At 48.6% G+C, this 27,641-nt stretch overlaps 1 protein-coding gene across 1 annotated transcript; it reads left to right on the top strand.

Moving 5' to 3' along the window:
* The first annotated feature begins 10,664 nt into the window (after positions 1-10,664).
* On the top strand, positions 10,665-27,576 carry Mrps18a (mitochondrial ribosomal protein S18A). Its single transcript, XM_032900649.1, has 6 exons — positions 10,665-10,794; positions 17,448-17,479; positions 20,876-20,983; positions 23,707-23,830; positions 24,373-24,442; positions 27,167-27,576. The coding sequence occupies exons 1-6, from the start codon at positions 10,683-10,685 to the stop codon at positions 27,309-27,311; spliced, it is 591 nt and encodes a 196-aa protein (XP_032756540.1). The 5' UTR covers positions 10,665-10,682; the 3' UTR covers positions 27,312-27,576.
* Positions 27,577-27,641: the final 65 nt, after the last annotated feature.

Below are 27,641 nucleotides of genomic sequence, written 5' to 3'. Positions count from 1 at the left end.
AAAAAGAAAATGTTAGTCCTAGTACTCGTGAGTTGGAGGCAGAAGGATCAAGAGCTCAAAGTTATCCTCAGCTACTGAGACAAGGTGTCAAAATAGGACGTAGCGGGTTGGGGATTTAGCTCAGTGGTAGAGCGCTTGCCTAGGGAAGCACAAGGCCCTGGGTTGATCCCCAGCTCCAAAAAAAAAAAAAAAAAAAAAAAAATAGGACGTAGCCGCAGTGGCACACATTTTAATCCTAGCGCTTGGGAGGCAGAGGCAGGCAGATCTGAGTTTCAGGCCAGCCTGAGCTACAGGGGTACATAGAAAGTTCCAGGGCAGCCAGGGCTACATAGAAGTTCTGTATAAAATTTTTTAATTAATTAATTAAACTAAAAAAAGTAAAAAAAAAAATTTAAAAAAGACAGCACATAGTGCCTGCTTGCCGAATGCCCAATGAAGCAGATGAGAGAGTGGATGGCAACAATGTCTCCAAAAGATTAAGAGAGTTGCAAAGAAGGAAGCAACACAAACCCTCAGGAGACCATAGATGGGGATGTCACCAAAGCTCTAGACAGAACCTAGCCTTTCCAGATCCCTATGGGGACAAACACATTTGAACATTTTGTCTGGACAAAGAGTGGTCCATTAGTCCCCCTCCTTTTGTATGTGTCCTTTCACGTCATCGCTGTTGTGTGAATCCAAGTACAGGCTCTTTCAATGGGTTCTCCCCGCTCGCACTAGACTGAGAAGCCGCAGCTCCATCAGGAGGCCGCTGGCCTCTAGAAAGGGCCGTGGGAACATGCAGCCAGGCGAGCCCGTGGCAGCCAGGTCCTGGCTGTTCCCCCAGCCCAGCTGTCTCCACAGCTTGAGGTGCTGTCCCATCCCTCCCCTGCACAAAACCAGTGAACGGAAGGACAGCCGGGCGGAGGGTGAAACCAGACCCTCCTTGGGAGGCGCCAAGCTCAGTTCCTGGCCTGGGCAGGGCCCCGCCGCGTGTTGTTATGGTTGAGTCGACCAGCTGGGAATCAGCAGGGGGGTTGTAAGGAAACCACATTAATTAGGAGAAAGCAAACAGGACTGTCACTGATGGGCAGTCCTTTTCCCTGCGTTCCCTCACAGTCTGCTCCCACCAGGGTATCAGAACCAGATCGGTGCTCTGTCTCCCTGCCCTTTTCCTGTGCCTTCCTTTCCAGGGTCACAATTGTGTGACTGTTGGTTCTGACTCCTCTTCTTGGGCGAGGTGGGAGGAAGGCCAGATTAGCCCATCCATCCATAGCTGGGACCAGAACTTCCTTCCCTGAGGCCACAGCTGACCAACTCCTGGCTGCTCAGCTCTTCCCTTAGCTGTGGGCTGAGACTGTGGTCTGATTCTGGGGTAGCAATCACTAGGCCAGATCAGTTCTGTCACAAACTCAAGTTTTCATTGGCAAAATGAACACATCTCCGTTTTTATCTACCATGGATCTATCCCCAAACATCTTCCTTGAGAAGGTTTACCCAGGATTTCGATGACCTCCAGAGAGCGAGAGAATTAGCCCAGTTATTAAGAGAGCATTCTGCTCTTGCAAGGGACCTGGGTTTGAATTCCCAGAATCCAAATCAGGTGATTCATAACTACCTGTAATTCCAGCTTTGTGTGGGATCTGACGCCCTCTTCTGGGCTCTTCAGGTACCTGTGCTCAGTACACATACCCACATGGGTGTGTACATGTACACAGAATTTTAAACCTTTGGATTATCTCCAGAGTTAAGAGGCTGAGTACTGGGCGAGGTGTGGGAAGAAGAAGAAATGTCTCCACGGGGGATTTGGGATAGAAGCTCTGGGTCAGCTGTGTTAGTCTCAGGACAGGTTCTGCAACCTAGGTCCTCTCAGCCATGTATCCAGGGACATGGCTGCTCTGTGAGTCCCGGGAGTACTATGATAATTGAAAAGAGTCACCCAGATGTGGTAGAACATGATTTCAATCCCACAACTTGGGAGACAGAAGCAGGCAGATCTCTGTGAGTTCAAGGCCAGCCTGGTTTATATAGCGAGTTTGAGGCCAGCTAGGTCGACATAGGAAGGAGGAGGAGGAAGAAGAGGAAGTAGAAAAGGAAGAAGAGGAGGAAGAGGAAGAGGAGGAGAAAACAGTTCCCCTGTGCATACAGGTGCCTTTGCCAACAGTCCCAGAAACTCTGACTTATGAAAATATCCGTTCTTAAATGGGGGCTACCGCTTTACAGCCGGTAGAAGAAAGCCCTTACTATCTTTGATTCCACAGCACAACTTTTTTTTTTTTTTTTGGTTCTTTTTTTTGAGCTGGGGACCAGAACCCAGGGCCTTGTGCTTCCTAGGCAAGCGCTCTACCACTGAGCTAAATCCCCAACCCCACAGCACAACTTTATAGTCAACAAAACACCCCCACATACCCAATTAAGAGAGATGTCTAGAAGACTAACTGGTGGGTAGGAGACACTGTATTTAGAATGGGAAGATAGACCTTAGAAAATACGTTTGAGGGATTGGGGATTTAGCTCAGTGGTAGAGCGCTTGCCTAGCAAACGCAAGGCCCTGGGTTCGATCCCCAGCTCTGGAAAAAAAGAAAGAAAAAAAAAAAGAAAATATGTTTGAGTTAAGCAGGCATAGTATCTTGTAACCCCAGGAGGCACAGGTTTGAGACTATCATGGGGTAATTAATGAATTTAAGACTAGTCTGGCCTAAATACCAAGATTCTGTCAAAAGAGGGCGTGAGGAGGGGGAGAAAATGAGAGTTGGTTTGAGTTGCAAGTAAACCAAAAGCCTCCAGTACATTATAGACATTTCCAGACAGTGGCATAGTACATATCCACTAAAAATGTCATCAAGGAAGCGTGGAGGTAGTGGAAATTGAGAGACAGAGGCAGGAGGATCTCTGTGAGTTCGAGATCAGCCTGGTCTACAGAGTGAGTTCCAGGACAGCCAGGGCTACTCAGAGACACCCTGTCTGAAAAAAAAAATAGTAATTTAAAAAAAAGGCATCAAAGAGAGGTGGGTGGCACATACCTGTAATCCTAGCAGGTAGGAAGCAGAGCTAGGATGTTTATGAGTTCGAATCCAGCCTTATTTATACAGCAAAGTCCATGTCAGCCTGGACTTGGTGAAACTCTGCCTCAGTAAATGGATAAGTAAATGACAAAACTGAGAGCAATGCGACCAGATAGGAGATTCCAGAAAACAGAACGGCTAAACAGTGAAAGAGGGTGGGCTCCTCGTGCCTCTGTCTATGGGAGTTTTTTCTAGATGGTGTTAGGTCAGTAAGACACTACTATGGTAGAAAATGAGTATTTTAACTATTTTTATTTTACTTATGGTGATGAAGGAGTGTGTGTGTGTGTGTGTGTGTGTGTGTGTGTGTGCGCGCACGCGCGCGCGCATGCGCGTGCGTACGCACATGTACACAAGCAATGAAGAAAGGTACACATTGGTTCCTCCTACCTTTACATGACTTCCAGGGCTGAAGTAGGGTCATTAGTCTTGCAAATACTGTAATGGTTGTTGTCAACTTGAACAGAAAACAAGACCATAAATAGTGTTCCCTAACAGACTCTGCTTCAGTTCCTGCCCTGAGCTCCTACCTAGACTTCCCTCTGCTACCTATAAAGCAAACTTCCTCCTCAAGTTGTTTTTGGTCGTGGTGTTTATCACAGCAACAGAAAGCAAACTAGGACATGGGACAAGCTCTTTTACCCATTAAACCACCTTGGTGGCCCAGACAATGAATCTCAGACCACGTGGCAAAAACAATTCCAGATGAATTGAAGATTTAATTATGAAGTCTTTGCAAGAAAACAGGAGGATATTTCCATGACCTTACAGAGAGGGTTAGTGAAAAGTTGGATGGGTGGTGGAGTTTGTCTTTATTCCCAGCACTCGGGAGGCAGAGACAGATGGGTCTCTGTGAGTTCGAGGCCAGCCTGGTCTACAGAGAGTTCCAGGAGAGCCGGAGCGACATAGAGAAACCCTGTCTTGAAAATTCCAAAGGGGTGTGTGTGTGTGTGTGTGTGTGATAGTGCAAAATGAAAATATACCAACCAGACTAGAAAAACAACATGAATTTTAAAAAATTAAATTAACATCTGTTTAAGAAATCACACTTCAGGGAGTAAGAAGGCAACACATAAAAAATTATATGACATTTGCAATACATGTGGTCAGCAAATAACGAGTGCCCAGAATATAAAAAGAACTACAAGTTAATAAGAAAAAAAAGAGACCCGGGGGGCCAGAAATTGCTGTGTGGTTAAGAGCACTTTCTGCTCCTACCAACGTCCAGAGTTTGGTTCCCAGTATCCATGTGGTGACTCATGTGTGGACTCTGACTCCAGTTCCAGGGGATCATACATCTTCTGGCTTCTGCAGGCACCGGGCACACACATGGTGCGTGTACATACATGCAGGCAAAAACATTCGTGCTCATAGAGTAAAAAATAATAAAATGAAAATAAAATTTAAATATATCTATTTAATACCAATGTATCAAAACATGTAAATACAAAATGGGCACAAATCCTGAAGACATTTTACAAGACAGGACGGGTATCTGAATGGTTTATAAACATATAAGAGCTGTTAGGCATCGTATGAATGTGAAATAAATCCTCAGTCAGCTCTTACTATATATATACTAACCAGAGTGACAAATGAAATCTACAATTAATTAATTAATTAATTAATTAAAAAATCAAACATTGACAAGGTTTTGGAGCAACTGGAATCCCCCCACACAGCCGGTACCAGAATAAACTGGTACAATTGTCATGGGACGCTTCTGGGGATGTTCTATCAAAGCTGCACGTATGTGTACCTAACAGCTCCCTCCCTAGAATATGGCAAAAGTTCACAAGCTGGGAGGTTTGCCAACAGGCATGCTTGTCCCGGCACTATGCGCAATAGTCCCACGTGGGAAGGATATTTAAAGTGGCATACATTCTAAGAAGATACTACATAAAGGTCAAGTCAGGGAAACGTTTGCGGTGCTGGAGAGTGAGATAACGGTTGTCCTTGGGAGGACATACAGCTTGGTGTTTAGAGCATCGACTGTGTTCTACTTGTTAACGTGGAAAGTGTGCTTATTCTGTGGAAACTCATCAAGCTGTACACTGAAGATCTGGGTGCTTTACTTACACAGCTGATTCTTTAACTAAAACATACATGTGTGTGTGTGTGTGTCTGTGTGTGTGTGTGTGTGTGTTTAAAGAAACCCCTTTAAGACACGTGCACACTTTTAATCTCAGCGTTTGGGAGACAGAAGCAGGCAGATCTCTGAGAGTTGGAAGCCACCCTGGTCTATACAGCAACTTCTAGGACAGCCAGTAAAACTTTCAGTTAGTTAGTTAGTTAGTTAGTTAGTTAGTTAGTTGTTAGTTAGTTAGTGATAATCTCTTGAGCAAAATGTGGTGGTACAAAGTTACTTTGTCTTATAGAAGCTAATAATAAACAGGCTCAGAAAAAACAAGATGGCTCACAGTGACCGGCAGGAAACATGCTATTTCCCCTGTTCAATGTAATCGATGCTCACCTCGGGATTCTGTGTGGGATTTATACCTCTTTACTTCATTGCTTCTTTTCTTTTCTACTATGACCAGGTCACCTGTTTTCTTTGAATCCATCTTTGAAGAAAATGTAAGCTGGTTTTGAAAATATCATTTACTGTTTTACTCATTCACTCATTCATTCATTCATTCATTTTAGAAACTTTTTCCTCTAGCTTCCTGACTTCAGCTTAAGCAGAATCGCCCAGAAACACTCAGTTTAGTTCCAGCCCATTCAGTGGCCTGAGCAGTGGGAACTCAGTGCTGGCCGGGCTGTCCAGCCTTCAGTAGGAAACTGCTCGACAGGCACGGGGGAACCTGGACACCCTCAGTCCACCGCCACTGGTGGAGCAGCAGTGAACCCAGGAGCCAGGGTGACCCATTCATCCCTCAGTTCCTCCTTTCCACAGCCTTCTCATTGGCTGCTTGCTCTTCCTTCGCTCCACCTCTTCAGGGTCTCTGTGGGAGTAGAGATCAGACGTGACATCACAGAAGACGTGCATCCATGGGAAGAACTTAATGGCTCGGTATCCAACACATCACACCCACTGAGTGGTCTCCCTGTTGGTGTGTGGGCTAGCTGATAGTTTCCAGCTGAAAGACTACACCTCCTAGCTTCCCTTTCAGACTACTGAGTCACTTCTACCCGCGTTGGGGGCTGTATTCCATCTACCCCTGTAGGTGTTTTGTGGGCGACAAAATACTCCCTCAATAAGGACAGACGGCGCCTCTCTTTCTTGCCACCTTCTCTCTCCAGCTGCCTTTAAAGAACCTAACATAAGGGCGGGGCAGGAGCCGGGGCTTTGGCACCAAACGTTAGATCTCTTAGGCAGTGCAGGGATACAGAAGACCAAAAGAGAGGCTAGAGCCTCTTCTCCACAGACGTGACTGTTCATTCCAAAACAGTGAAGGACGTAAACTCTTCTCCAGGAAAAGAGGTGCCAATGTGGGGAAATGCTGGCAGGGGCTCTTTATAGGTATTGGGGGGATGGTGTTGTTTCCATTCATAAAGAACTGAGGAGGTCCTCAGTCCAGTGCCCCAGGCTTCCCAGGATGCACTGGGCTTCTCAGGATGCACCGGGCTTCCCAGCATGCACCGGGCTTCCCAGGATGCAGCCACAGGATGATAAGGGTGGCCCAGCTTTGCATTCCACTCTGCATGGGCAGGCTGACCAAGCAAGGTCATTTGTAGGAATCCTGTCTCGTGACCAAAGCTTTCTGTCATTCCAAACCCTGCAAGAGATTGAAAAAAAAAAAAAAAAAGTAGGGTATAAGGTCTCATCTTTCCTCTAGCTACTTCCGGCTAAGAGGGTCATCGTAGGTGGGGAGAGATAAAAAGTGGGTTCCTTAGGGTTCCTTAGGGCTCTTCTCTAGCTTATCTGATTCCAGGATTTTAAGGGATTAGACGGTCTGCATCAGGATGGTGAATGATGTTCGAGGGCTTGTACTATCTGCGGTAACAGATTCTAGAGGAATTTTAAAACACAAGGACCAAAGATGAGAGCGAGAACGATCCTGAAAACAGGCCTAACCAATTCGTGTTCCCCAAGTGTCCCCAAAGCCAGTCCAGCTTGATGGGGGATTTCCTGGCTCATGATTCTGTTCTTTCTTTTAGCTGTCTGGCATCTTCCCTCAGGACGCCTGATAAATGTATGTAGAAGCAACATCCCTGCCCTCACATGGCACAGGCTCCTCTGTTCATTGACAGAATGGGGTCTAAACCCCGTCTATCTTGTAATATCATGGCTGCCGGGGAGTCCAACTGAGTCCGGAGCTTTTCAGGGCCGTTCCCATGAGGGCCCGCCAAGGTTACTCCCAACAGGAATAGAAGGAATATGCCAGCCCTTTTGTTCAGACAGAGAAGGGCTGGTGATTTATTTCATTTCCAAGGACGATTATAAAGCAAAACGAGTTTAAAGCAATTTAAAGTTTGTTTAATGTAAAATAATACTGGAAATCACCCTGGTTAGAGAGTATTGGACGCTTGAGTAAAATGCTTGACTTAAAACGACAATACATTTGCATGGCAGGAACGCCGAGGCTCAGGTAGTTCCCTTGGATGGAGCACCAGGCTAGCCTCATGCAGGACAAGAATGCCTGGCAAATAAGACTAATAAGTCTGCCGCTTCTGCCTCCAACTGCGTAGGCCTGAGCACCGCTGGTCACGTGGTCCTGGCCCTAGTAATCCTTTCCCTTATCGAAAGATGCGTTACTCCTCGAGTCTCAGATGACAGAGGGTGGATTCTCTTGCCCAGTGAAGGATTCCAGATTTCTGCACATGCTTCCTAAATGTCTCAAACAACGGAGAGCAGACACCAATCACTCCATCCTCATTGTCTTCTGAACTGACAGATGGAGATGCTGTGAACAGGGAAACCTGGTACCGAAGCCTACCACTAGCTGGTACAGGACCTATACGCTAGTTTACTTGGTCATGTCCTATAGACCAGCATTCAATTCTTCCTCTTAGCAAAGGCTAACCAGAGTTCAGGCGCTAACCACCCATGTCTTCTCATTAAAGGAGGTCATCAAACTCACAGCTTGGGAGGTTATTCAGAATATCCAAGTGGTGTTTTGACAGTTGATTTTATATCTGTAATATCAGTGAATGGCTCTCTATTCAGTGAGATGGCAAGCCCCCAGACTCTTCAAGAGAAGAAGACTTAGATGAAGGAGATTCTCTCCAGCCTGGGCTCACGTGTTACTTTCAAAATAGAATCTAGTCTCTACCCAGAAGAGACTGCCTGTACTCTCACCTTGAAGCCTACAAGGAATACACAGGCTTTGCCCACGAGGTAAGGGCACCTGAGTGGAAAAGAGACATTGCTTCTCCAGGAGCCGAGAGAAGCTTAGGGATATTTTCTTAAAAGTTCCAAAAGCCAAAAGCTCATTTAGTTTGATTATCTTACTTTACAAATTACACTTCCAAACAACCAATCTATTTTTAAATAGAATGTGATGTTAGGAGACATGCTTGCTGCTGTCAGAATGTGGTCTAGAACTTTGTCCAGTGACAAAGGGAGTAGAGTTGGCTTTGGCCTTCTCTGTCAGTGCAGTCTATGCTACGTGTAATTTATTTATTACAGGCTTGACATGGCTGCTTTCACAGCTCACCTGCTGGTTCAATGTATGCAATGAAAACATACAGACTTTTAAATGTTCTCTTAGTAAGGTTAATTTTAGAAAACTTTGGAGAGTGGATCATTTCTCTTGACATGGCAGTCACTGCTTCAGTGACTTAGGACGTTCTAGAATGTTCTAGAGAAATGCCTGTTGAGGAAAAATCAAGGCAGTCTCTGTCCCTGGGAGTATGCTTTTTAGGTTAGAAACAATTTCTTTTGGAGGAAAACAACTTAGAATTAAATTGTCTCTTTACACAGCCAGACAATATAAATATGTTTACTGTACAATCTTGGAATATAGGCACAATCTGATGTTAAAAAAAACAAGTCTTGTCTTGTTTTCAAATACTAGATAAGGTCACTTAAGGTAACAGTTTCACTTTTAAAATATTTTATCTTAGTAAATTGTTTTTAATCAGAAATTGTCTTTTACTTGGAATACTATGTTTTTGTTCATTAAATATTAGCTGGTATTGTTAATATCTGAAACAAATTTACAAAGTTTATCATATGTAAAAGTAGGGAATATCACTTGGACACTTTCTGTTCAGATTTGTTTTCCAGATGCTGACTTTAACTGATTTCTTCTCCAAGGCTTCCAAGTGCCTGATTCTCATGCAGAAGACTGAGGTAACAGCAGCTAATTAGTTTCCTTACCCTTCTACAAGACTCTGTCCTGCCGCTTGCCCAGTTACAATTAACTGGTGTTACTCCAGATGTGAAAGTTTTTCTCCTTGTCTCTTAATGTTGCCCACAACTCCTGACATAAAGGCTCTGGATTTTTGCTGTTAAGTTTTGCCATGACCTCCTCTAAGGCACGGTGACTGCTGCCCTCCTCACTGCCCTTAATCAGCAACCTTAAAACTGAGAGATCGACGTCCCCAGACCCCTAAAAGCAGTTCAGTGACCTCTAAGAGGGGACTAATGTGTTACGGGCCATCCAGTGCGCCCCTCTTCTCACCACTGAGAACATTGTGTGGGGGCCTCAGAATAGACACAGCTAGAAACAGCCTTCTTCACATCAATTAACCTCTCTGTCTCCCCAGCTCTCATAGAGAGAGCTGTTGTAGGGTGAGAGCTACTGGGGGAGCTTGCATGGAAGATTTTATTTGGGTGTGGGGTTAAGTTCTGTGGGTAAAACATTTAAAAGATGGATTAAGGGTTGGGGATTTAGCTCAGTGGTAGAGTGCTTGCCTAGCAAGCGCAAGGCCCTGGGTTCGGTCCCCAGCTCCGAAAAAAAGAAAAAAGAAGAAAAATTGCAATGTTCCTTTCTTTGTTTTCTCATCTTCCTTTTCCTTCTCCTCTTCCTTCCTTCCTTCCTTCCTTTTTTTTTCTTTCTTTCTTTCTTTCTTTCTTTCTTTCTTTCTTTCTTTCTTTCTTTCTTTTCTTTCTTTTTTTTTTTCCTTTGAGCTAGGACCACACTATGTAGCTGTAGCTGTTCTGGAACTCACAGAGATTCACCTGCCTCTGCCTCCGGAGTGGTAGGTGTGGGCAACAAAATTTCTCTTACTGGATCTTACAGTCTGGTAGGGTGACTGTAACTGTGTCAGCACTAAGATGGATGTTACCCAGGGGAGGTCAAGGTCATTTCCACAGTGAATGAAGTTTGAAGTGAAGTCTAACAAAGCGTTGCCAGGTAGCCAAAAGATAAGTGGCGCCAAGTGCTGGAGAGAAAGTGAATATAAGCAACAAAGATGGAAAGTGTGTATAAGCAGTAAAGATCGGCAGGTGGTAGGGATGGTCAATTCTATTCCCCGTCTGATGCTGAGAGTCAGAATCCGTGACCATTTTAATTTGTCCTGACAGGTCTAGCCTCAGTCACAAAAGCTACCCAGCAGGCAGTGTGGCGTGTAATTTACCAAGGGAGACTAAAAGGCAACTTTGAAGACGAGGTACTGGCAGCCAGCAGCCAGAGGAGTGATAGAAACAGAAGGAATGAGTGACCACGAGAAAACCAATCGCCGCACAGCGGCTGCGCACACCCCTGCTCCGGAAGCGGAAGTGCACACAAGGTCAGGTGTGTTCCCAAGATGGCGGCCCTCAGGGTTCTTGTGTCCGGCTGCGGGCGGCAGCTCCAAACGCTCCTGGCAGGCCCCGCCGCGACCGGCTGGTTATGGCTTCCAGCTCGCGGTTTGAGAGAAGGTGAGTCCCAGGATCCAGAGACCTCAAGGACTTGAGAACAGCGTCATGACACTTCCGCCAACCCCGATGTGCCCCTCCCTCTCGGCGCGATTCTGAAACCTCGGAGGTGCAGTCTTCCACAGGGAGCTTAAAAGGCTTTAAGACCTTGGCGGTGCTGCTTCACTTTCCGGTTCTTAGTGCCTCCCAAAAGTCAAGGGGAACTGAGAGAAAGATCTGGTCATTTAAGGATCGGAAAAAAAATGTCTCAGAGTTTAGAAAAGCTATAAAGGGCTGAATGTTAATTCTCCCATATTTTTCAAATCGCCTGCCTCCTCCTTGGTAAAGCATACCGCAAAGTCTCCATCTCCAAATCTCTGTAAAATGTGATTAAATGGTCACTTTCTCTGCCTAGGCTACTAATCTGAGAGATAGCTGCCAAGGTGCAAAGGCAGTTGAACAACTAAGACAGAAGCGAGTTCTAAATGTTAGGTCTGCATTTCATTAGTATTAAATCTGGGAAAGTAACCAGATTCTAGCATCAACTGAGACCTTACTGAAGGCCAAATGCTGTGTCAAGCTGTGAGTCAAGCAATGAAAGGACTGTAAGGGGAGAAGGCACAGCTTCTTGTGACGCTCGAATTACAATGAGCTATGGCCATATCCCCCACCAGTAAATGGACATTATCCATTTGCATGAAAGAGTGCAGTAAGATTCTGTAACCAGAAATAGTAAAGTCCTTTGGAAATTTTCATACAGAGGATGCTCCTTGAACAGGCTCGTAAAAGGATGGAATTTGGCAGAGTGAAAAGGTCTTTCCGGATATAGTCTTTTTTGTGTTCTGTGGGAAGCAGGAAAGGATAAATGTGTAGATAAAGAAATGAAGAGGAAGGGACTTGTCTTTAAAATCAGCCAACCAGGGAATATTAAAGTTACTGAGAAGTAACCAGATGGAAAGAGTAATAATTATGGTTAGAGAGAACAAAAAGAATGGGGGAAAAAGGAGCCACTGGATAGCCATTGTATATAACCATTATACACAGCTTAGAAGAGGTCTCTTTTTTGTTTCAAACTCTAATTTCATTAAGAGTGGCAGGTAAGCTGGGCAGTGGTAGCATACCTTTAATCCCAGGAGGCGGAGGCAGACAGATTGAGTTCAAGGCCAGCCTGGCCTACCGAGGGAGTTCTAGGACAGTTAGGGCTACACAGAGATACCCTGTCTTAAAGATTCAAAAAGAAGAAGAAAGAATGGCAGATAAGGAATTCAGTTCAGAGGAATCAAGAGATAATTAATGGGGGATTAATTAGCAAGTATGCTTGAGAATTCAGGCATAAATGAAAGATGGAACCATTGCTAAGAAAAGAAAAAGTCCAGATGCTGCCTGGGTAGAGTCAGATTAATTCATCAAGAAAATCACCAAAGAGATCTTGTGGGTGACAGTAGACTTAGTTTCAGCTCTCCCCGTCCTACAACATTGGGCTTAAGCTCATAATGTGGGTAACTGCCATGTCAGATACTAATAGCTCCAAATTGCATACCCCTTGTGGAATGCAGCAAAGGGTTCAAGGTCTCACTATACTGACATGGACTTGCTGTGTAGATCAGGCTGGCCTTAGACTTGCAGAGATCCACCTGCCTCTTCCTCCTGAGAAAGGGCTTCTGAACTGGAGAGTTTGGAATGATGAGCTGTCTAATCAGTCTTTGGAGTCATCTTCTCTAAAAATACTTGATTGCCACTCTTTAGACAGCCTGGACCGAAGGCTGAATATTGAGTTGAATTGCTGTGCGATTACGTGAAAGCACTGTCATGTTTCATGTTCTTTCGGATCGCCATCTCTAAACCTTTAAGTGAACCTTGTGGCATTCTCCCTTTTGGTAAGATATGTACAGCTGTTTTCACTGGTCTAGTGAGGATGCTTGTCACTCAGGTAGTATTGTACATAAAACATTCACAGTATGGAAAACAAGCTCAGTCCCTGGCTGAAAATACTCAAAGCCTCTTGTTTTTCAAAGATAAAACTATATAACTATAGTAAGAATTCATGAGACTTGGAATTAAGAACCAAAGAGACTTCATGAGGACTAAGTACCAGTGCTGTCGCTTTAAACTTTCAGTCTAGGGCACTGCTTCTCAGTCAGGGATGGTCCACCATTCCCCACTCTCACCCCCAAGACATTTGGCAGTGTCTAGAAACCTTTTTGGTTGTCAGAACTGGTACTACCAGCACTGGTAAGTAGATAGGGATACCATTAAATGTCTTACAACACACATGACAACTTCACAACAAAGAACATCTGGCCAAAACTCTGTCAGCCAAGCGCACACACACACACACACACACACACACACACACATACACACACACACACACACACACACACACACACACTGGGGCAGGAAGTGGAGTGGGTTTTGTTTTCCCTGTATAGCCCTGGCTATACTGGAACTCACTCTGTAGGCCAGTCTGACCTCAAACTCAGAGTTCCTCCTGCCTCTGCCTCTACCACTGGGATTTAAAGGTGTTCGCCACCACTGCTGGGTTTGATGCACACCTTTAATGCTGATATTTGGGAAGCAGAGGTAGAGGTAGAAGGATCTCTGTGAGTTCTAAGGTCAGCCTGGCCTACTGAGAGAGGCCCCGGCCAGCCAGAGCTACATAGGGAAGCCCTGTCTGAGATGGGGACAGAGGCCAGTGATTGATGGGTTCTGACAGCCTAAAGTGAGAGTGAGCAGATTATGGAAGAAGCAAGACTGAAGGGAGACAAATGACGTTGTGATTTACTAAGGGCCTTCTTGCAGTAATGAGCGAGGTTTTCAATAACCATCTACTCGGTCATCCTTAAAGGTAGACGTTAGCGGTCTTTATTTTGTGAATGGGGGACTCCAGTTGTAAAGATGTGGTATCGTACCTAGCTTGAGCGGTAAGAAATAGAGTTGAAAGTACAGGCAGCTCTCCTCATCTCCATATAACACCATCTTGGTGCTCCACGGCAGGCCCTGCCTCTTGTTCCCTCCTTTCCTGACAGGATCTTAGCAGTTAAACTGCCAAAGAACAATTAGTGGTTTCACCAGTGACAGTGTCAGCCTTACCACACTGAGAGCCCTTGGGAAGGAAGTGCATTCACATCCAGAAACCATGCACACATGAATTAACAACCCTGGTCCTACGTCATAGTGTACTGAGACGAAAGGCGGGTGGGAGCGGGTCTTATCTCTCAGTAAGCTAAGGGGTACTATCTGATAGGGACAGCAGCTCTACAGCACAGACCTTTGGGAGGGAGGAGCAAGTTGGGGCTTTAGGATTTGAGTGTTCTGCTAATGGGAAACTGTGTTAAGTACCAAAAAGACTCATTCTGAAGCTCAGGACAGAGGGACATTCCATCAGGAATTCCAGGGAAGGGCCATGGGAGGCCATTAAGGAGCCAGCAATTCAAATGATGGACTGAAGGAGATGTGCTTGAGGAAAGCAGTCTGAGGCTAGAAACACAAGCAGTGTTGGCGGTCAGGGTGGAGGGCTGCCTTCTAGCCACTCCCCATGCTCTGCTTAGAGCTCAGTTTCCAGTCCTTAACTGCTTGCTGCTGCGGGGCCTGCTCCCCTCTGTCCTCCTTCCCTCTCTGCCTCCTTTACTACAGTTGAGTGTATACAGCCACAGTTGATGTGCCCATCACTGGCTTCTGCACCCAGTGCAGCCTCACTGTGCCCCAGGCTGTTAAAATTCAGTTATCTTGGCTCCCTCCTGGGAGTGTTTACCGAAGTACTCAGAGGACCTCTTTAGGAGGCATGGGCTTTATTAGTGACTTTCCTGTCCTTGCTTTACTTCTCTCCTCGGGGCAAAGACTTTGCCTTACTAGTCTGCTGTTACTCTGCCCAGGAGGGAGAGCAGCGAGCCTGACTGTGCTGCCTCTCCTGGGACAGATCATTTTGTGTACAAGGGGTGCCTGTCTTGAGCGGTTGCAGCCTTAGTCCTACTGAGAAAGCAGTGCGTCTCTGGTGGCATCCTTCATGGTGACAAGTCTTGGGTCACATCTTCTCCTAAACAAGTTTCCTATTGGTGCCTAAACCTTCCTTAGTCCAGTTTTTTTATCCACCTCGCTTCTCTTGAATGGAGAGGGGATCCGGGACAGAATGCATCTCGGGTTTTGTTTGGTTTTGCCATGTTTTTCTCTGCGCCCTGAAAAGCAATGCTATTCTTGATTCTTATCTCCTCTTTCCAGAGGCTTAAAATCTGCTCAGGACCTCTCCAGGCCCCAGCCGGGCCTTCTCCCCCTGCACTAACTCACCACCCTGATCAATCTCTGTCTCCCCAGTTCCTTGGGTCATTCCTCTGGTTTGACAGATTGTCTCTCTTAGATAAGTGTCTGCCTATTGTTTTACCCACTGGCTTCTAGAAACTCACTGGCTGCAGGCTGCTGTGGGAGAGCTTGTGAACTGTGGGGCTTGCCATGGGCTTTGATCTCTTTTCCAGGGGCCAGTGGGATGACTTCAGGGTTTGGGTCTTTGCCTAGAGTGATGTGTGTTTCGTTAGACTTGTTTACCTCATGGTTAGGGCCCAAGTGCCTGGACCAAGAAGGAAACCACATGTTTATGCTCTTTGTGTTTCAGGCCATTGTCCTGATGCTGACTTCAGTGGTTCAAGAATGTGTCTCTGCCTTTGTTTCCTGAGACGTCTCAGAAACTTACCCCCGTACCTGTCGTTGCTCCCATTTGGTCGCCCTCTGCCCCCCCCCCCCATCTCAGTTCTCCAAAGTAGCAAAGTTTCTAAGGTTCCTGGGGTTTACTGTGGGTGGAGATAAGCTCTGTTCTCCCTGGTCCCCTTCTGTGGGCCATTCTGCAATGGGTGCATCATGGTGACTTTCCCTCTGCAGCTGTGCTGGCTTCTAGACCAGGTTGAGTCTCACCCACATCCCGTTCATGAGTTGGTCTCTGTTCAGGACAAGTGGAACCGTGTGTGAGGGTGACGCAGTTTCTGTTAACACACAAGGAACCTAGTTCATATAAGTGTTTTCTGAAGAAAGACCCTGGGTTTTTCTGGTCATTGTTTGAGTTTTCTGTGTCTGGAGTTGGACATGGAGGGCTCTCGGTTTGGTTGTTTTGGAGTAATGATTCTTTATGAATGGTCTGTCCAGAAAACAAATGAGGAATAATTCCAGGCAGCCTGTGTTCAATTAGGTGTCGGTCACAGAGCTCACTGGTCACAGATGCTGACATGGACTCTGGTTGGATCAGTGTTGCCATTCCCTTAGGCCCTTTGCTTTTTACTGTTTATATTATGTTTTTGCAGAAGCAGTATATGTTTATTTTAGAAAATATGATAGGCAAAAAGAAGAAGCAGAAGTACCCCCTTCCACGTCTGAGGGATAGCCAGGTTTCTAACACATACCCACAGCTGGCTGAGAGCCTCCTGCAGCCCAGAGCTAACTTGTGTATTTGCGGTTGGATATTTTTTCTAGGGAGAGATCTTTAGCTCCCACTGGATTCTCAAAGTCAAAAATCTTAGACGCTTTTCTAGTCTATATTATTTCTTGTGTTAGTCAGAGCTAAAACCAAATTTTGATAGCCAAACTACTGTTTAACTGGGGTTTTAGTATCTGGAGACACAGTTTGCAGATTATGTGAGCTCAGCCTCCTCTTGTAGCAGTTAATAGTTACAAGGGACAGTGGCAGTCATTTCAGTCCTTAAACATAGCACTGACTGATTCGATTGGTTATTTGCTGTGTACCAGCTAGCAGCTGTGGCTCTTTCTCTAAAGACGCAGGAGCATGGGAGACTCTCCAAGAACAGCTGCTGAGTGTGAGCTGGCAGCCGATTACCCTCGGCCTTGTCTCTCAGTGGCCTGGGTAGGTGAGATGGGAAGTGTGTGTAGCCTGACAGATGTGTGCAGCTGATGGTCTCGTCTCCGCTTGTCTCCTGCCCACCACAGGCATCAGTAGGCCCTGGGTTGCCCTCAGTGTAGAATGGTAGTGTTCCCCGAAGCCCTTGAGCCTACTGTCTGCAGGCTCCTGCTTGCCCCTCTCCCCTCCCGTTTCTCTGCTATGGTAACAGAACATGACCCTTCAGGGAGAGATGAAGAAGGACGGAGCCGAGGGTATTTCCTTCATGGCCAGTTTCATGCAGGTTTGACACGGGATTCTCAGGATACGTTTTGGGGAGTATATTTGTCTCACTGATAAGCCACTGTTGGAACACAGACAGTGTTGTGTTTTAGATTATAGAAACCAGTTTGGGCTGATTTACTCTGCAAGGGGACATGTGCAAAGGGTACTTCTGACCCTTCCAAGCTTGCTGCTCCAAAAGCTTTCTGGTTTACTTTTGTAGCCCAGGCAGGCCTCACACTCAGAGCAGTTTTCCTGCCACAGCTATTCAGTTTGCCAATCCTTCTGGACAGAATCGAGATGACTCTCAGCCTCAGAAGGCAAAGCCCAGCCTGGAGACCCTTAATCCTAGAGAGATGTTGCAGGCCAGTATCCCAGGCTTGCCTGCAGTCAGCCTCGGGGGGCATAGAACCCTGGCACTTAGGGGTGAGCCCTGCTTACTTTCTGTCCTAGGCAGGGACCGTGGGAGAGTGCAGACTGAAGGCTCCTCTCCTCTGCCTGTGTAGAATTTGAGCTGTTATTTGAAACTCCCTGTTCCTTATTAAATGGCTGACCTAATTTTTCCCCTTTATCTCTCTAGTGGTGAAAATCCAAGAAGGGAAGACGACTGTAGTAAGTATCGCTGCGTTGGCCACTCACGACCTCCTTAACGTTCGGAGCAGCCTGGCTGCTCCTCTGAGGGATGGATGGACAGAGGCCCAATGTGGACTCCTGGCTCCAGGATCTGCTCCCTCTGAGACCATAAATCCTGAAGTGTACTATTTCTCGGGCTGTGTGCCGTAGTGTGGGTAATCAGGAGCAGTCGCTGGGCCTGTGCTGAGGTATCTGTTACTTGATTAAAGTGACCTTTTGTATGACAAAGTCTCAGAGGCCTTTACTAATATGTTCTCTGGCAGGTGATAAATCAGTTTCCCAGAGGGGAAACTAAGGCAGCATTGCAGGCTACAGAGCCAGAGTTAGTTGGCCCAGGGCCAGGGGCCTGCCCTTCTGACCTTTGCCTTCTGTCTGGAATGACTTAGTACCCTTAAGTGACACGTTAGGAGGTGGCAGGCCCTGGGCCCCAACCTCACTAGCTGGCACCCTGGCTTGTCTCTCAGTAAGAAAGCTAGAACGATTCTTCCTCCCATGCCCCCCTTTCCCTCACCGAGCCCATCTCACCTCCCTTGGGGAGTCAGTCATGGGGCCTAGATTATCCCATAATCCTTAAAAGACAACCTTGTTTTCACATGGCCTTCAATGCCTCCAAGAAATTCTCAGCCACCTCACAGAGCTCCCAGAAGGCTCAAGAACTTCCATGTCGACCAGGGGCTTAACCTCTCTGGCAGTCAGCCAAATATAGTCTACCCTAAGGCAGTCTTATCCCCAGGAGAAATCCAATCATTCTCCTCCCAGAATACCTCCTTGGCCTTTCTACTGGGGCCTTCCCACCCCAGTTCTTACTGTGCAGGGAACTCCATGTCCTTAAAGCACTTCTCTGGTTCCCTGATTAAAACCTAATGCAGTCTGGGCATGATTGTGTATATCTGTAATCTCTGTACCTAGAGAATCAGGAGTTCAAGGCCATCCTCAGCTATATAGAGAGATCAAGGCCAGCCTGGCCTCCATGAGACCATTTCAAATGACAAAAAAAACCTGAAACAGGCATTCACCCTATAAGTTCTATGCTGGAGAAAGAGTGACAGCAGCCTTCTTTGTTTTTATTTTTTGAGACAGGGTCTCTCTGTCTTGGTAGTCCTGGCTGTCCTAAAACTCAGTGTAGACCAGGCTGGCCCCAAACTCACAGAAATCTGCCTGCATCTGCCTCCTGAATGCTGGGAGTAAAGTGTATGACATCGCACCAGGTGCTATCAGACTTTTGAAGTGGTGTATTGCTTCTGCTTTTGTGGGTACAGAGTGCTCAGTGCTAAAGCGAGCGTCCCCCTGCCCACTGCGTCTCCTACTATTTCAGCTGCTGCTCTGGGACCAGCCTTCTTTTTCTCTTTAGCTCATTAGGACACCTGTTCTTCTATTGGCTGTTTCTGCTTTCCCTTGAAAACCCTGGCAGATCATGTCTGGCTCTCTGGGCTGCCATCTTCAGACTCTTCAAAACTAACTAGTTCACCAGAACAGCATCTCTCAGAGATTGCTAGGCATTCAGAACTGAAGACTTACTCCTCAGTTACTAGTGCTGTTCACATTGGCTTTTAAGTGTAAAGAGGTTTTTTCATGTGGGACACGAATCTGCTGTTTGTAGAAGGCATATGGAGACACTGGCTCTGGGGTGAGCCCGTGCATGCCTGGTCAGGTGCTGCCGTGGCTGACTGTGGGTGTGCGCCCTCCAAAATAAGATCCGTCTCCTGCCGCCCATAGCTGTGGGAGTTAAATAGTCTGGTATATGCGAGCCATTCTTAGCACAGAACGAGGTGAATAACGGTGAGCCAGTGAATGTTAGCTCTCCCCTGGGGCCCTTAAGGCCCCTCCCAAGACTTCCCATGCACCTCAGATTTCCCTGGCCCACGGCTTCTCTCTGACGTGTTTAGGGTTGCCATGGTAGAAGCGGGGGTGGGTAGTGGTGCCTGGCATAACTGAGCAGAACTTCTAGCCTCTGTCCCTTGGCCAGTCCCAGCCCGGGGACCAGGTTACTTTTGTCCCAATGCCTCTCAAATCTATCCCACTGTGCTCTCGGGCTCAGCCTCAGAGGCCTGCTAAGCTCCCCTGCAACTGAGGCTGACTCCCAGGTCGTTGCTTTAGTACACGTAGCCCTTCCAAGGCTGGGTCACAGGGTCCATCCATGACGGGAGATGTCACACAGGGCCTCTGCAGGGTATTGAAAGGATGTTATCCAAAATAACACAAGGATGAGGATAGCCTACCCTGTATAATGAGTTCCAAGCCGGCCAAGGCTACCCAGTGAGCCCATGGTTGTTCTTAGAGGAGGGCCCGTATTGTGTCCATCTGCCTGGGCTTTCCGTGTTTGCGGAGGGAGAGAGGAGCAGCAGTTCACGCCGATGCTTCCTTGTCTTGCTCCTCTCAGGGCTTCTCAGCTGCAGCACTGGCTGCTGCTCTTTGTTGTGAGACTTCCCTGTGTCTCCTTGCTAGATGCCCATAATACACGTTCTCCAATTGTGCAATCAGACACGGCCAAAGAAGGAGTGGGGCACACATCATGTCTGGTCAGGACCTGCTAGCGTAGACTTCGTTTTCTTCCATAGAGCTAGAAACAGTGCTCTCAGCAGAAAATGCACAGAATGGGCGGAGGTTTTCTTTGAATATTGCATCTGACTCTATGCCATTTGGAACTTCTTCATATGTGTGCGTAGCTGTCTGTCTGTGTACGTACGCGTGTTTTTGGAGGCCAAAAGAAGGCATCAGATTCCCTTGGAACTGGATGCTGGGAAACCAAAGCCCAGTCCTATGCAAGAGCAGGACGGACTCTTAACTACTGAGCTAAATCCCCAGCCCCCCATTTGGAACTTTTAACCACCTGCATGTGCCACCTTTTCCAGAGGCAGGGGGAAGGAAGCCTAGGGTTCAGGTACTTTACTGTGGCTTGTTGATGAAGGAAAACAGCATCCACTTAAACCAGCAAACTAATCTCTAGTGTAGTCCTTATCAACCTGTGCATCACGATCCCCAAAGACCGTCAAGAAATACAGATACTTATGTTATGATTCAGAACAGTAGCAAAAGTATAATCATGAAGTAGCAGTGGAACTAGTTTTGTGGTTGGGGTCGCCACAACCTAAGGAACTGTATTAAAGGGTCATAGCATCAGGAAGGTTGAGACCACTCTTCTAGTTACCAGGTTCTATGTCTATGTTGTCATTGCTCTTTTGTCTGGTTTGAGGCAAGATTCTTACTGTATAACCTCTGCTGGCTTGGAACCTAGTACCTTGTAGCCCAGTTGCTGCCATGAGACCCCCAAAAGTAAGCTTTGACTGGCATTCATGCATTGTGTACTCAGAGCTAAAGACCTGCATGTCTGACCCCGGCTTTCACACTGGCGTTTTTTCTTTTCCTGCTTCTTAGATTGAAGGCCGAGTCACAGAAAGCCCCAAGGCAACTCCAGATCCCCCTAATCCCTCAGGCCAGTGCCCCATCTGCCGTTGGAATCTGAAGCACAAATATAACTATGAGGTAAGTGTGACTATAAAAACTGTCACCCTGCACTCACTGGGGTCAGGGCCTCTTACCTTGAGCGCTGTCCTCCCTATAGAGTGACAGCTGCATTCCACAAAGCCATCAAAGGCAGCACTTTGTCCAGTAACTGTCAACCTGGCCATGTGGTAGACTCTAAGGAGCTTGAAGACATACTGGGCTGGGGGCTGGAGAGATGGCTCAGTGGTTAAGTGCATTGGCTGCTCTTCCAGAGGTCAAGGTTTCAATTCTGAACTAGAACAGGGTGGTAAGAGCTATATATATCAAGTCCCAAAGAATCCAGTGCCCTCTTCTGGCCACCACAGGCATTGCATGTACACACATACATGCACACATACATGTGCTCACACATAAATGTAGCCAAAACATCTGTATGTATAAAATAAAAATAAAATCTCAAAAATAACTTTTTTAGAAAAAAGAAGTATGGGGCTGGAGTGATGGCTTAACAGTTAAAGTATTTGCTTGGGCTGGGGGATTTAGCTCAGTAGAGCGCTTGCCTAGGAAGCACAAGGCCCTGGGTTGGGTCCCCAGCTCCGGAAAAAAAAAAAAAAAAAAAAAGTATTTGCTTCTCTTGCAGACGATGTTAATTCAGTTCCTAGCTCCCAACAAGTCAACTCAAAACACCAGTTCTAGAGTAGCTAATGCTCTCTTTGTCCCCAGGGATACTGAGGAACCTGTGGTGCACATGCATACATAGAGGAGAACCACTTAGACACATTCTTATAAAGGAAAGTCACTGCTCAAACAACTCAGCCTCAGGCAGACCCAGTCAGCATGGCATTTTTAAAGTTCGCACAGGCTGTGGGGCTGGAAGCCACGGACTACATCTGTGGCCATGTTCAGAATGGCAGGGGTAGTCCTCATGGGAATGGAATAGGGTCTGGATTTGGCTCCTCTCCCCTTAGGTAACGAGGTGGTTCACAGTCTCGTATCCACCGTGGAGTTCTGGACTCCATACCACCCAGTTGCTCTAGCTCTTCCAGAACAGCTGCTTCTGGAAAGGAGAGGATATGAACGTGTCCAGCAGCAGACAGCGTAGCAAGGGTGGGGCCTGCTCCAGAGGCCGTCCTGGGAAGTCATGGACTTTGTAGAGCTCACTTAGTGTTGTTAGAGAGAGAGAGAGAGAGAGAGAGAGAGAGAGAGAGAGAGAGAGAGAGTCAGGTCTCCTTCCTGTGTGTGGCCCCGAAGGTGGAACTTAGACAGGCAGACATGTGGCAAGTACGTTTAGTGGCTGAGCCGTTTTCCAGCCCTTAAATCTCTGATTAACCCCATGAAGTAGGGACTTCCTCTTCCTTGCTTTGCAATGAGGGATCTCAAGCACAGAGAAGGTAATGAATGTGCCACAGTCACCTAGCACTATATCAGAGCTGGGCTTCAGATCTGAGGTGCCAGGCGGAGCCCACGTGCTAACTGCTATCCTGCAGAAGGTAGGACTGGCCCTGGATCCTCACACTTGTTCTCTAGAGCACTCACTGGTGACATGGACACTCTATTTTGGGGTTTCAGGTGATTCAGGCTCTGGACCAGTTTGACCTGTGTTGTCCCAGTTCCCCCTTTAAGGCACAGGATGACTAAGCGCAGAGATCCTGGTCAGGTGATAAGGCCAGGAAGATCTGAACAGAGTGACCCAACTAATCTCCTGGTCTGGGAGCCTTGGCTTCAGTCCACCCCCGGCATGGGGTCAGGAGCAGGGCTCCCCCTGCCCTGGGTCCTCTCCAGTAAGTGCAGGAGTGCAGCAGAAGGCTGAGGTCAGAGCTCTTCTCACAGATGCCAGTGCGCATACACAGGCATGCTCGGAATCTCAGCTGAGACAGGGAGGCCATGCCCACACCTGCCCCGGCACCTGGGCACACTCCTACTGGCCGTTTCCAGGAAACCCATTTGGCTCTGTTCTTCCAGGAGAAGAAATCTAATTCTTTCCGAGGTAAAGGCTAAAGTTGTTTTTCCTTTTCCCCTTTCCACTAGGAGCACTGTTGGCCCAAGCTGTGTGTAACTGTTGGCTGGCTTGGCACCCTGCAGCAAAGAGTCTGAGGACGCAAGCCAGCATGTTAGCTCTGGATTAGTCCAAGCCTTGCTACCTGCTTCTGATGAGCATAGGGCTGAGAGTTCCTGGGTCCCCAAGAGCCGTTAGTGATTAAAACAGATTTGCAGTCGTGCAGTACCGGCAGCCAGGGCAGCACAGACAGCGACTGCTGAGGCTGACATTGGGCCCTGGCAGGGCAAGTATTAACCCTTCGAGCCATTTGTGGTGGAGAGAGAGTTTGTCCTTTTTGCTAGACTTATCCCAAGGTTGTTGGGGAGGGGGGCTGCAGGGAAGCCTAAGGACCCCATCCCTCTAGGATATCAGGGCTTAGGAGATGTGGACTGAGCTTCGTATCCCACTCCCTCCCTCTCTGCTCAGCCGCCTGCCTAGCACCTGAGCAGGAACTTCAGCTGCGCCATCTCGGCTCTGGGACTGAGAAGCGGAAGCCATTCCTGTCACTGAAATGCTCTACATGTCCCATCAGCAGAGGAGAATGGCCACCAGTCATGTCACTACTGAGAAAGACTGGTGGTTAAGCTCCCTGCAGCGTTTCTGGTCTCACCCGATGATGTCAGAACACTGGGGAGGTGCTGCAAGCTCTGTGGTGCCCACAGTCCAGGTTCCCAGCGCACAAGCAGACCCAGCGGACCACACTCCTCTCCTTGGTTTTCACTAGGACGTGTTGCTGCTCAGTCAGTTCATCCGGCCTCATGGAGGCATGCTGCCCCGGAGGGTCACAGGCCTGTGCCGGGAAGAACACCGAAAAATCGAGGAGTGCGTGAAGATGGCTCATCGAGCAGGTCACAGCACCCAAGGCTGAGGGGGGCGGGGACTCCAGTTCCTCTTCCAGCTGGGAGAGAGATGGCGAGCGGAGCAGTGGTTAAATGAGGCACACGCGCGCACACACACACACGTGCACACACACACACGCACACACACACACACACGCGCGCGCGCGCGCACACACACACGCACGCACACACGCACGCACACAAACACACACACACACACAAACACACACACACACATACACGCACGCACAAACACACAACACACACGCACGCACACACGCCACACACACACACACACACGCACACACGCACACACACACACACACACACACACACACACACACACACACACACACACACACACACACACACACACACACACACACACACACACACACACACACACACACACACACACACACACACACACACACACACACACACACACACACACACGCATGTATACCCCTCCTCCCGCTCCCATGCTCTTTGCCCCTGGCCCTTTCAGAACTGTGGAGACTGACCCCTTTCATGTTCTTCCTCCCATTCAGGTCTGTTCCCAAATCACAGACCACGGCTTCCAGAAGGATGCTCACCAAAGGATAAGCCCAAGCTCAATCGGTAAGAAGACATGGGCACAATGACCCACGAGTTCCAGGCCCGTGTCTCACTGCAGCCCGAGAGAGCTAGGCTGTTGCTTGGCTGCCCCATTCCCAGCCAGCCCACGCACACACCTGTACCTTTCCTGCCATGGCTGTACTGTGTGCTATCTGCCACCTGCCTGGTCCAGCTCTCTTCTCTTTCTGTCCTACAGGGCCTTGACCCAGGGGCAAGGAAACACTGCTGGGGCATTAGACGGTGTCAGTCCCTGTGGATGATATACACTGCGCTGCCATGGGCAAGTCAGAGCTCTTCTACAAACTGATGTCCAGCTCTCTCCAGCACTGGGCTCATGACAGGGCAGAGGCAGGCCTGAGCCATGGGAGGAGCATCTGGGATAGGAGAGATGTACCTGCATAGTCAGTCACGCCAGTGCTCCCTGCTGGCAGCCACACGACTGCCATGGATAACTGCCATGGATAAGGAATCCGAGGGCTGAGGGGGACAGATGCACGTCAGCCCTCAGCACCAGCAGGCTAGGCAGGCCCTCCAGTGCGAGCAGATCCTCACCTGACTCTCGGACAACTGTCCTCTTGCAGGTTCCCCTCTCTCTGACATCACCCTCGCGGGCAGTTAGATTTATAGCATCCCTCATTCAGCAAAGAGCTGGGTCTTTAGAATTGATTTTGCAGTTCTGATGCCCTCTACCTGCAGCTCCTCTCACCTCCAGTGTGCCACGGCCTCTGCTGATAGTGAGGAAGACACACTCTACTCTGCAGGGTGTCTAAGGCAGAGCAAGACTGCCCAGCCCCAACAGACCTTTGCAGAGATCCCTGCCAGAGCCTAGGTGGAGGCTGGGAGACCCGGTTGTTAGGCAGAGAGGGTAGAGATAGGGTGATATAGGCTTGCTTCTTTGTGCCTCGCTTTCCCCATCCCTAGATGCTGAGCCTGAGCTGGGCTGGGCTGGGCTATCCACCAGCAGCCCTGAGGAGCAGGGCATGCTCTGGTCCATTCAGGGTTGAGCCCACCCCCAACCCTGGCTTTTTAAGAGGCAGCAGCAAGCCTGAAGACACAATCCATCCTGCCCTCAGGCCTTTGAAGCTAGGCCAGGCTCCCTCCCTTACATCCGGTGTCCTTTAGTGTGACATGGGATTGATGATGTGTGGGGGCTCTTGAGTTGCAAAAAGCCATCCTGGGGGAAGGGAAGTCCTGGCTCAGGAGGTACTGATCTCTGTACAAGGGACGCTATGGTTACACCCAAAGGTCCCTAGGCTGCACTCCAGGGCCTAGGCCCTGCTCACTCCTCTATGTCCTCAGCACCCTGGTACAGCATTGTTTCTCCAGCAGAGAGGATAGTACCCCTCTCCTCCTTTCCTGTGCTTAGCACACATACCCAGGCCGGGCCCTGCTCAGGAGATGTAGGAAGGGGCTGGTTCAGGAAAACCTGAGTTGTAGCTCGAGCTGAGATGTCCACAGAGAGCTGTTGGATGCCCCCAGCCTGCCTCGGTTAGCTGGCTGCTCCATGTGGCACCGACGCAGCCGAGGCTAACTGGAGGAGAGCTGAGGAGAGCTCTGGAGAGTGGTCCGCTGGGGTCTTCTGAAGCCCTTGAGTCCTGGTGAACACCCTAGGTCATGGGCCTCTTCATAAACCCCATCTTCACCTCTCCCTCTGGGGACTGGGAGGGGCCAGCGAAAGGGCCAGCTGGTGGTGAGGGAACTTATGCCGGACTAAACTGCTGTCCTAGAACAGCTGACCATAGAAATAGCAGCCCTGTGCAGGCAGTACCCAGAACAGTGTTGGTGTCTCCAGCCAACTGGGGTGGGCCTCATCTTCACCTCCAGGGCCCACACAGGTACAGGAGGCCTCGCACTGCACTCCCTCTTCATGAGGCTAACAGCTGAAGACCAAGGTCCAAAGGAACGTGATGGGAAGGCGTGAATCAGCAACCCTTTGTCAGCCAGAAGATGTCAGCCAAAAAATAATTTTAATTTCTGCCAGGAATACTCGCTTTTAAAGTAATACTTGAAGGCCTCTAGAGGCCTTGCATAGAACACAGGAGGACCCCTGGCCTATGTGGCTGAACTCTGAGTATGAAGGATGGGCCTTCCTGATCAGGAGCCAGGTTTCATTATGAACAGAGTAAACCCCAGTCTTGGTGCTATGATCCACCCTTCCAGGAACAGTCAGAGCCTAGGCTGTCCCCAGAGGAGTCCAGGAACAGTCAGAGCCTAGGCTACCCCAGAGGAGTCCCGACGGCCGTGGGCGGCTTCCATCTTTCCCTGCCCCTCCCACTTACAGAAACCTGCTGGACTGGAGTGCGCTGCTCTGCTCATCCCTTGCTTCCTACTGGGGGAGGCGGGCTCCTGCCACAGTCGCAGTGCCCTGGGAAGCTCACTGGGGGCTAGGATGTCTATGCCACATTCCTGTCTCTAGCTTCAGGCCAGAGACCTCCTGTCCAAGCAGCCTCCTCTCTGCCTTCTGCCTGCAGTGCAGATCACACTGACGACTCTTAAAGAGCAAGGGAGCCAGGTCTGGGCTGCCTGGCCCTGCCTGAGCCCTGACCACACACTTGTAGCAGCGAGAGCCCAGCCCATCTGTTTACAAAACAGCCGCCCCCCCCCCCAATGCTTTGCCTTCTGAGAAAGGAAAACTGGTGAGGGAGGCTGCACAGCCATTGCACCCACCCCAGGGGACAGTGACCGTCTCCTGCCCCATCAGGCAACCTCTTTGTGTTCTCACTACAGCTATCTGACTCGCTGGGCTCCCAAGTCCGTCAAGCCAATCTACAAGAAAGGCCACCCTTGGAACAAGGTGGGTATGGCTGTGGGATCACCTCTCCTGAAAGACAATGTCCACTACTCCAGAAGGCCTCTGAAGCTGATGCACTAATGGGAGGGATACTGCTGAAGATCCTGACTAGAACCTTCCAGAAGATGTGCTTGCCCCTCCTGCCAGAACCACTGTCCTCCACAAACAGGGCAGGGATGTTGGAACTTACTTCTGTTCCTTAGATCTGCCCAGCTGCAGCGTTGGGAGCCAGAGGCAGCCAGGAGCTGGATCTCCTGGTCACTGTTCTGATGACTGGCTGTGGCCGAGGTCGGAGCAGGAAACTTACCCAAGGAAATATAAATAAAGCAGGCTCTTGGCCTCCCCATGTGGTCAGTGCTTAGAAGTGTGGGGCCCGTGCAGCATGCGGACCTGCTTAATGGGCCCTGTCAG

Source organism: Rattus rattus, chromosome 4 (genome assembly GCF_011064425.1).
Source record: "Rattus rattus isolate New Zealand chromosome 4, Rrattus_CSIRO_v1, whole genome shotgun sequence".
Classification (NCBI taxonomy): domain Eukaryota; kingdom Metazoa; phylum Chordata; class Mammalia; order Rodentia; family Muridae; genus Rattus; species Rattus rattus.
The sequence above is the reverse complement of the archived record's forward strand: the minus strand, read 5'-3'. Positions and strand labels throughout refer to the sequence as shown.